This window comes from Setaria italica, chromosome III (assembly GCF_000263155.2).
Source record: "Setaria italica strain Yugu1 chromosome III, Setaria_italica_v2.0, whole genome shotgun sequence".
NCBI lineage: Eukaryota > Viridiplantae > Streptophyta > Magnoliopsida > Poales > Poaceae > Setaria > Setaria italica.
The window spans coordinates 9,596,846-9,608,060 of record NC_028452.1 but is presented as its reverse complement, the minus strand read 5'-3'; the positions used below and the strand labels follow the sequence as shown (position 1 = coordinate 9,608,060).

Here is an 11,215-nt window from a genome sequence, read left to right as displayed (position 1 = left end):
GACTTGCACTCAGTTCCTGAGTTGCCTGTACAACATGCTGTTGGATCGGTCACCAATGACGACAATGGAATGAAACCGATAGCCACATTGGTGATTTCTCTATAGGGTCAATTACACCCGTGAAGCACATAAAAACAGACGTGTAATCCAATAGACCGTGACGCATCAAGCCACGAAGTGAAATGCAAGTGCCCTTGCGCATGCTTCATGAAGCAACAACGCTTGCTCCAAGAAATGCGTCTCATTGAGTGGAGTTTCGTTGTCCTTTAGCTGCTTGTTTGCATCCAAGTATCCAACAGTTCACAAGTTCAGATTGTCCAAATGTTACTGTAGATTTTCCATCCGGGTTGCATGTAGGTGATTGAAAAACTGGCAAAGCAGTTATCTGAATCCGACTCAAGTATGTTTGGGCACATCTGTTGCCATTTTGGTTATCTGCTGAAGTTCTGATGGGCTCTGCTTCTGGTTTCAGAAATAAGGTGCACATTGTCAAGGCCGGCCTTCTCAAGAAGCTGCCGCAGCTCATGGACGACAAGGACTTGTCAAGAAGCCAGCAGCTTGCGCTCCTCCTCCTCTCCATCTCGTCGTTGGCCAACACCGACTTTCCCCTCTCTGCCTCTGAGCTCCTCCCGTTCCTCGTCGCCACCCTCGGCGCCGACGACGTCCCGGCCGACACGAAGCTGCCGTGCCTGGCCGCCCTCCGCAACCTCTCCACGAAACTCGAGCACGTCCGGGACGTGGTCTCCAGCGGCGCGGTGCACGCGCTCCTGTCGCTCGTCCCGGACAAGAAGTCGTCCGAGGCGGCGCTGTCCATCCTCGGGGAGCTGGCGGCGACGAGCGCGGCGGGGAAGAAGGCGATGGAGGAGGACGAGGTGGCGCCGAGGGCGCTCCTGGAGGCCATGATGCGGCACGAGAGCGCGCGGTGCCAGGAGCACGCGACGTACCTGGTCATGGTGCTCGCGCACGGCAGCCGGGCGTTGCGGCAGAGGATGCGACAGCTCGGCGTCGTGCAGGCGCTCCTGGAGGTGTCGCTGCTCGGGAGCCCGCTGGCGCAGAAGAGGGCGGCCAAGATCCTGCAGTGGTTCAAGGAGGAAGGGCAGAGCAGGATCAGGGCGCATTCGGGGCCGCGCATGGAGGGCACGTCGTGCCACGACGACGATGACGTCGGCGACGGTAGTGGTGGCGACGGCGACGGCCAAGAGGCGAAGGAGTGCCGGGACACCGTGGACAAGATAGTGAAGCAGAGCCTTGATAGGAACATGAAGTCTATACTAAGGAGGGCCACGGCGTCCGTGGACCTGACAAATGTTAAGCTGCTCGTTACGAGCTCTAGCTCCAAGAGCTTGCCTTGTTGAACTCGATTCACCAGTGCTCAGTTTTCCCTTTTATTTAGTAGAATCATCAAATCCAGGAAGAAATTGAGCTGAATACATTTTGATATAACAAGCCAACTTCACAAAATCACCAGTACCTCTTCAATAGCAAAACAAGGATCACGGCCATTAGTTCTAACTTACTAAAATTTTCTTGCTGCATCATGCCTGCGATCAGGTTCAACCGCAAAAATTATGGGACCAGGTGCACCATGATCCATTTCGTAAGAAAAAATCAACACCCTAATTTCTACAAGCAGTATGGGCCATGGGGGCATTGTTATTCATCGCAGCAGTATCCTCCGGGGCCGCCGTAGGCGACGTCGAAGCCTGGGCGATTGAGATCCCGGCCGAAGACCTTAACATCGTAGCACTTGGGGTTGGTGACGATGGCGTTGATGGGATTGTCCACCTGGTCGCCGCCGTTATTGTTTATAGCCATGTAGAAGGCGATGCTGGCGGAGTTATCGAGCCCCGCCGAGGCGTACATGCCGCTGCCCATCCGGGTCATGGTGTGCCTGCCTCCCGGCCGGGTGTCCAGCACCCGCCCGCCCATCTCGTTGTGGAAGCTCTCGATGAAGGGCACCGGGAACATGCCGGGGTCGAAGTAGCCGATGGGCACGTTATTGACGGATAGCCACCACACCGCCGGGCCGGTGACCCTGTACAGCGCGACGTGGACGAAGTAGAGATCGCCACCGACCGTGGAATCCTTTTGGAACGTTCCCCCTAGTGCAAACTGGTTGCTGGTCTGAATGAATCCGCACTCTTGATTCAGGCAGTTTGATTTCCCGCCGCCATCGTTCTGCATGCATACATTTACTTCATTTTAGCGGTCTGGAGTTTATACTTTTCTGATCAAGCGCTTGAATGAATGAATACAGGGTACCCCCATGAATATGCAATAGTCTTTCAGAAAAAGTGCATAGGAGTATGTACTTACAGTGGAATATATGTAAAGCCTAGGATTGTCATCGCCCAAAACTGAAGGGTATGCCTGCAAAAGAATGATTGATCCATGTGAATGCAAATGCGAAGCTAGTAAAGTAAAGACTTGTGTCCAGCTTGGCTGGTGTGTGCTTACGGCTATTCCAACAGCTATTTGGTTGTTGATGTCAGGCGGATCCTTGCCTTTGATGGGCGTAAAACTCCTGTCGTGTGGACTAGCAATGAGAAGGTAATTCATGCAGAACTCATTGGGCTCCACTTCCACCTTCCAGATCGGAATTGCAGCGCTGGTTCCATGGTATGGCCCGTATACACCGTAAGCTGCTGCTATCTGCAGCCAAGCATATGAATGAAATATTTCCATCCTTCAAATGGCAATAACATAATACCAGTAATGATCATGCGTGCACGTACTTCTAGTTTTCCGTTTGCTTGAAATTTCTCGTTGGTGACGGCAGGACTAGGACGGCCATATGAGAAAAAAGGGGGATCAGTACGGTTAGCAATCTCATTGCCGGGACCAGTAGGGATCCTTCGAATCGGAATGGTTCCTTGCGGGCAGCTGCCACTTCTTCTCCATGTTTGCTTAGGAAAACTATAATTTCTTCCCGTTTCCATAAGCTTGTGAAGTATTTTGGGAGGCTTCATTGTTGGCTCAAGCTGATCAAGATTAAGTCATTAGTGTATAATAATAATCAAAGAGTTAGAGAACTAATCTATATACATAGCAGAAGCATGAGGAAATTACTCCTATATATGTTATATCTGGTCTTAGATACCAAGTCCATCAACTTATGTAGTAGCATAACCAAAATTTAAAGGAATCGAGCTAGTTAAGACGAGAATGAAAACCTGGAGTTTCATATCTCTGAGCATTCTGTTCTTGAGGCTTGGCTGTTTGTAAGCATCAACGCAGTCGATTATATCACCGCATTCGCTCTTGCAACGAGAAAGCGGAGAGATATATTCCAAACATTTGTTAGGAGAAACTAGTGGGAATAAATTACTAGAGATCTTCAAGTGTAAAATACATCGAAGAGTATAAAGCGTTCGGCACATTTGCGCATTCAATTTTTTTCTCCCGAAAGGACGGCAAAATCTTTGCCAAAATTTTCTTAGAAGAAGAGAAAATTAAAAAGATAAGTGCTGCAATTTTATTAGCTGTAAGTTTAGAAGATTTACATCTCACTAATGAAGCCCATATTATTCTTCATCAAAAGCTTATAGTCACTTCGACAGGTTCATTAGGTCTTCAAATAGCTCTGGAAATCTTGCTGTCAGAATAAGCACAAAATTTTCTTCTAGCTTGTCCTCAAGGACAGACTCAGCACATGATTCTCCCTTCTTATGAACGTGTACTGTGCCAGCACGGTGCAGAGGAAACTTTGTTCCATTTACTACTCGAATGCCTTTTTGCACAGGAATGTTGGATCCACATTGGTTTGTTCCCCAATTTGTCTGATGAACCATATGAAATTCTAAATAGCTTCAGAATACAGTTGCAAGTCCAATTCTTCGTGGAAGTCATAATCATCGTGTGTTGGAGTATTTGGATGTCCACAAATGATTGGATCTTTAAAGGAATCACTCCTTCAGTTCAAGATTCTTTGTTTCGTTTCAAATCAATTTTTACTCAGGTTATTCTTAGAGTAAAAGAAAACTAGAAACAATGTCTTCATGGCTAGAGCAGACATTGTAATTTTTTTGTTTTTCTTCTTTTCCTTCTTTGTTTCTTGATTTGAACGTGTACTCTTGTTCTGTTCTTTTCTTTATAATATATAATCAGCAGGGGAACTCCCCCTCATGTTTCCTTAAAATTGAACAGTGTTTTCATAATCCTTGGAAAAATGGCAAAAGCAAAGAAATCACCTCTATAGTTTTGATAACGCCATCTGGTTCCTCATGTACCGCATGAACACTTGTTGACAGTAATGTAGTCGCTACCAATAACGCAGAAGATAAAGCAACAATACTCATTCTCGTGGGAGGCACATGAAGATGAGAGGCTATCCCATATATATATATATATATATATATATATATATATATATATATATATATATATATATATATATATATATGTATTACTATTTCAGCTAGCTGCGGCTGCAGCTGCAGCAGCACAGCACTGTAGCTGCTGCTAATTGGGACACTAGCTGTGGGCCGGCTGCTGCAGCCAGCACTGTAGCAGCAGCTGCAGCCAGCTATGCCGAACACGCTGACAAATTCGTTGAGAAGTCAACACCAACTTGTCGTCATCCATGCAGGCCATTCATTTCCTGAAATTTCGGCGATCAACATTACCGTAAAATTATGGAAATTTCTCACGGGATGAGTCACTCCTGACGGTGGTGATAGGGACAGTTCTCACTTAGTATATGGAAATAATAAATCATATTGAAGGCAGGTTTTTACTACAACCAAATGTCCACATTACTAACTGACATGTATGCATAGACATTTTTTTAAGAGGCAGCTGTCACGGTTATCTTCTTTGAACTTCTTTCTATGCCTATACTAAGAAATAATAATTCTTACTCCCTCTGTCCGCTCCAGCTCACCTCCCACCCCACCAGCCAGCTTCATTCCCTCTACCCCGGCGGCAGTGACATGAACAGTAGCTAGGTTTGGAGCTCGGGTGAGGAGAGAGCCGGGAGATCTGCACACTAAATTTTATGGTTTGCACGAATCTTAAAGCGGAAGGTGGGGGATCCATCTTTCGAAGAAGGGTAGGATTCCCGGGCAATGGTGTAGGAAAACATATAGGCTACGCTAGCTATAATAAATAGATCTAGTGTGTTCACCCATGAAACTTGCCAGTAAGGGTCATGGATCGTTACCACTAGACGCGCATCGCAGCGGAAAAAGAGTTGGAGCAGCCAATTGAACATAGATGCGCGTTGGTGTAGAGGAAGTAGTCGATAGAGATCGCCTTGTCCTCGTCCTTGTCCTCGTCCCAGTAGCAACATCGTGCTGCCGTAGCCGATCAGCACAGCAGCAACACCTCCACGGAGTCCACACGTATTGGAGAGGAACCTCGTGCGCCGGTGTGCTAGCACCGCGCACCTAGCAGGGTCTCGGGATTAGGCCGAGAGAAGGTAGCAACCAGGATTTGTAGTGTGGTGGAATGATCCGCCTCTAGCCCCTACCCCACGCTAATGGGCTTCCACGTTGTAGACCCATTATTACCCTAATCCTCATGCATCAATTATCTGAGCTTTTAATTCGAAATCCGAATTGTTATGATTGTCTTCCTCGTGCATCAATTATCTGAGCTTTTAATTCGAAATCCGAATTGTTATGATTGTCTTTTGAGCGTACCATAGTCGATGTGGGCCGGACAATAGCATGCAGGTGAAGCCCACTGTCATCAATGGGCCGAGTCGCGAGGTGGTGGGCTGGTGGCAACATGAGGAGGCATGCGCTCCCCACTGAGTGAGTGCTGATGAACATGGAGTTGATCACTTGCAGTTCAAACTGATCGAGTTCAACGTGGCATTTAATTGAGCTTAATATTCATCAACTCCAACTGGAAACACAGCATTGCACTAAAGCAGGAATCGTGCCATAAGAGCATGCTTTGGAACAACTTGAGTCAGCTGGAAGCTTGAAGCATCAAGCAACTGAAAGCAAGAAGGTTGATTTTCTCAGGCAACAGCAAAGCATTCCTCGGATATCATCAAGCAACACAGCAGAAGCGTGCTCCTACATACACATGGTGGGTGTATCAGCTATCCTGCCCTATATGTATCACGCTGCCATTACATGCCTGCATATGCAAATTAAACCAACTTATGCTGTAAACTCGGTCTACTGAACGACGATCTGCAGCCCGTGAAGGCCACTCTACAGGAATATCTCGCCATGTTCCAGGCCCCCTCCCACAGGAAGTTATTGCGGCGCTTACGACGACTTTTAACCTGGAAGATGTGCAAGCTGAAGCCCTTGATGAAGCCATGGCAATGGTGGCCGGAGAAGCAATCCAGGACATCCAAGAAGCTGTCGATGCTCTGCAGGTAGAAGCCCTCCAGGCGGCAGCTTATCAGCCATGCCTTGTATCAACTAGTGTCTCCTACTTCCTTATGTCAGATGCAAGTTCAGTTAATTTGTGCAGCGCATGCCGTTGCTGCAGTTCTCCTTTTATCGCTAGAGACTATGCCTTCGCTTGGGTTGTAACACTAAAGCTACAGCTTCGTAATGGTTGGGCTTCATCTACTGTACTGCTGTTGCTTCATTTAGCTTCTGTGTTGCTTCAATCGCTGGTGTGCGTGCTGCTCCAGTCATTTCCCGCATTTTTTCCCTATGCGCCTGTGACACTGCAGTGGCTTCTTCAGTCACACTTGCATGAGCTAACAGGGACGAGGCAACGCTCACCCCTCACCCTTGCCCGGGCGGCGCTCACTAGGGAGTTGCAAACGCACGTACGCCACAATCACCATAACCGAATGTGATGTATGTCTGTTCAATCATGACGCAAATGAACATTGAGATCCTATGCTGGAATGTGAGGGGGCTAAACAGAAGAGCACGGAGAGACACAGTCCGAGAGATGATTAGTGGCACCTTATGCCACATCGCGTGCCTCCAAGAAACCAAACTTGCTGACATTGACCAATTCACAGCGGCTTACTTGGGAGGGAATAGGCTCGACAACTACTCCTACAAGCCAGCAGGGGGCATTATTGGCACACGAGGTGGCATCCTCCTTTTATGGAATGCTAATTACGTCAAGCTGTCGAACGTGATCTTAGGAAAACACCACATCACGGCGACAGTCACTATGCAAGAATCATTAAACACTTTTGTCTTAACGGTAGTGTATGGCCCGACCAGCGCTAGTAGGAAAGCCGAATTTCTCGCCGAGCTGCAATCTACAAAGCCACAGAATAACTCCTAATGGCTAGTCCTTGGCTACTTCAATCTCATTTACAAAGCGAGCGACTAAAACAATAACAGACTAAATCGGCATCACATGAACATGTTTAGAGAGGCCTTGGATGCATGTGACCTCCGTGAGATTCGCCTCCAGAACAGAAAGTTCACATGGAGTAACGAGAGCCACTCTGGTTAGACTAGACAGAGTTTTCGCAAATGAGCAATGGGAGCAGGCTTTCAATAACCATACGCTCCAAGCGTTGTCAACCTCGCTCTCCGACCACTGTCCACTGCTTATTTCCAATCAAGGCGGCCCGAGACGACCGAAGTCGTTTAGATTTGAAAACTACTGGACTAAGCTACCAGGTTTTAGGGACACGGTCGCACGAACTTGGAACGCTCCGACAACACACATCGAGCCTTTCGACCGGCTCTATTATATGCTCCATCACACGGCCGTCGCACTACGGGAATGGTCCAACTGCCTGATACCTGACGTGAGAATGCAGCTATATATGGCCCTTGAGGTCATCTTGAGATTGGACATAGCTCAAGAACATCACCCCATATCCGACGATGAACGACTGCTACGCAGCCGGCTAAAAACTAGAGCTATGGGGCTAGCCGCCATTGAACGAGCACGAAAGAATCAAGCCAGTAGAATGAAAAATATAAAACTAGGTGATACGAACACGTGATTTTTTTCATCGGTGGGTCAACACCAGGCGTTGTAGGAACTTCATACACAAATTAAAGAAGGACATCGACTGGGCATGTACACATGAAGAAAAAGCAACAGAGATACAAAACTTCTTTACAAGAACCATGCAACAGCCACAACCACGACAGGCAGATTTAAATTGGGACACCCTGGGGATCAGCAACCATGATCTCTCCTCACTTAATGCACCAGTCTCCAAAGACAAAATCAAAAGGGCTATTGACAAATTGCCAACTGATAAAGCTCCAGGACTAGATGGTTTCACGGGTCTTTTCCTCAAGTCATGCTGGGATGTTATCAAGCAAGATGTAATGGTGGCGGTCAACGCCTTTTACTCGCTTCGATGTAACAGCCTCGGCCTCATTAATTCGGCAACCATCATACTACTGCCAAAGAAAGAGGTGGCTGACGCGGTCCAGGACTTCAGGCCAATTAGCTTGATACACTCATTCATTAAAATAATCACCAAAACACTAGCTCTAAGGCTCCAACCACGTATGAACGCCATTGTTTCCACATGCCAGAGCGCATTTATCAAGAAGAGGAGTATACACGACAATTTCATGTCGGTATGCAATACGGCGAGACGCTACCATTGCAACAGAGTGTAAGCCATCTTCCTTAAACTGGACATCGCAAAGGCTTTCGACTCTGTTAGGTGGGACTATTTGCTATCATTAATGCAACGACTTGGTTTCCCGACACGCTGGAGGGACTGGATAGCGGCGATATTGTCAACGTCCTCTTCAGGGTCCTACTAAATGGGGTCCCAAATCCACCACTAAAGCACAGGAGGGGGCTACACCAAGGTGACCCCCTCTCACCGCTTCTCTTCGTCATAGCAATTGACCCGTTACAAAGGCTACTTCACTTGGCAACGAAAATGGGTATATTTACCAAACTACGGGGACGTGGGCCTTCATGTCGGATATCAATGTATGCGAATGATGTGGCCCTATTCATTGCGCCAAGAAAGGAGGAGATAGATACGCCAATGAACATCCTGAATATGTTCGGTGAGGCGGCAGGGCTCAGATCAAACTTTCAAAAGTCAACGGCATTGCCTATTCGCTGTCAAGGGATAGCGCTAACGGAAGTACGCGAAACATGCCTGCCAAGCTCGGAACTTTCCCAACCAAATACCTAGGCCTGCCACTATCTACATCACGCTTAAAACCGGTAGACTTCCAGCCTCTGGTCGACAAGGCAATAGGGAAACTTAGCAGCTGGAATGCAAGAAACATGACTGCAGCTGGGCGATTGACACTTGTCAAATCGGTGCTGACAGCCCAACCGGTGTATCTACTCATAGCTCTAAATGTTCCAAAGCAAATCATGAAGACAATTGATGCCAAAAGAAAGCAGTTTATTTGGGCTGGCAATGAAATGTCACTGCTAGGAAATGTAAGGTGAGTTGGACGCGGTTTGCCAGACACAAGAAAGAGGGTGGTCCAGGGGTGCTACACCTTGACAAATTCTCCAGAGCGCTACGCCTGCGCTGGTTATGACAACAATGGATGAATGAGAGCGCATTATGGGGTGATTGTGACGTCCCCTGCACGCAAGCTGACCGCAAGCTCTTCGCGGCAACCACCACTATATCAATTGGTGATGGCAACAAAATATCATTTTGGGACAGTGGATGGATCGACGGCCAAAGGCCCCGGGACATGGCGCCCAACCTCTTCAGCATCTCAAAAAGGAAGAACAGATCGCTGAGCGAGGTCATCACGGACAATGCTTGGGTCACAGATATTGACCTCCAGCACTAGGGCTTCTCAGTCACACACTTCATTGAGCTTCAGAATCTCTGGAACGTGGCAAGCCGCCTACAACTCCGACCAGGGTCCCGGACACCATTCGGTGGAACTTGACGGCCGACGGCCATTACACCATGAATTCAGCATACCGAGCGCAGTTCTTCGGATCCACAAACACCAACTTTGAGGCCATCATATGGAAATCATGGGCGCCACCAAAGTGTAAATTCTTCAGCTGGCTGGCCGTCCAGGACAGAATATGGACAGCGGACCGGTTGCAGCGTCGGGGATGGCCAAGCAATCCAAATTGTGCTCTCTGTGAAGCAACTCAAGAGACGGGGCTGCATTTGTTCACTGAATGCAATTATACAAGGAATGTTTGGACTCAACTAAGTGCGTGGACTAGGTGCCCAGCCATAGACCCGGAATGCTGGACTTCACATGACACCATGACTGGTGGACTTCATTAGTGGGTACGCAGGTTGTTGATAAAAAAGGCTTGAGATCTCTTATCATCTTAGTGTTGTGGGAGGTATGAAAAGAGCGCAATACGCGGGTTTTCCACCATCAGGAACAATCCCTCCCTCACTTAGTGGCCCGGGCAAAGGACGAGACAATCACGTGGGTGGTGGCAGGTGCTAAGCACCTGGAGCGGTTCCTTGACGCCGCAAGGCGTAGTTGAGTGTACATAGGGGTGTATGATCCCTTTTATTTTTTTTCAGACCGCTAGCTAAGCTCGCAGTATACAGCATGTAAAGTTTCCTATCTTGTTTCGCCCCTCGAGCATTCTTCTTTATTAATAAAGCAGCAGCTCTCCTGCTGGCTCATTTAAAAAAAAACTAGTATCTAGCTAGACGATGGAGTGTGTAGTCCAATTAATCACCGATCGCAGAAGGCTATACACAAGCAACTAATGGCCGTACAGGGCAATGAAACAGCCAACCAGGGAGAAGACCAGCCCGACAAGGGCAACTGCTAATTTCATGGCAACCACCAAGCTCTTCTTGGGCCATCCCAGGCAAGCAAGCTTGCTTATATATACTGATGACGACGATGTGGTCGCCGATAAAGACCAGGCAGACGAAGGAGAGGACGCAGAAGACGACGCCGATGAAGACGAAGCACCGGCAGCACCTGCGGCTGTACTTGGGCAGCTTGTCCACTCGCTTCCTGTTGCCGAGGATCCACAGCGCTGCCGTGGCGCTTAATGCCTCAACGGTGCAGCACATCATGGCTGAGAAGCACGCGACGTAGAGCGACTCGAAGTCGCTCAGGCCGGCGAGGCACGCTGCCGGCCGCACGAACGCTGACGGCTGCATCGGGTACGTTATCCCCACTGCGCAGGCAGCAACTCCGCCAACGCAAGCCGCCATCCACAGCACTTGGTTGGCGACAGCTAGGAAGCTCCCTGAGAGAAATGGACAGAGTAAGGATATTCGATATGTTAGATAAGATTTAAAATGTTGGTTATCGGTGGTGTTTGTATGGCCAAATTCAGTCCAAACACAAGCTAATTCACTAAAGTAAAAGGTTAATGT

General features: G+C 48.2%; 1 protein-coding gene across 1 annotated transcript; it reads left to right on the top strand.

Annotated features, from left to right (window-relative positions):
* The first annotated feature begins 354 nt into the window (after positions 1–354).
* LOC101780901 lies at positions 355–1,443 on the top strand. Its single transcript, XM_012844713.2, has one exon. It carries the CDS (start codon positions 450–452, stop codon positions 1,353–1,355), a length of 906 nt encoding a protein of 301 aa, XP_012700167.1. The 5' UTR covers positions 355–449; the 3' UTR covers positions 1,356–1,443.
* The last annotated feature ends 9,772 nt before the right edge of the window (positions 1,444–11,215 follow it).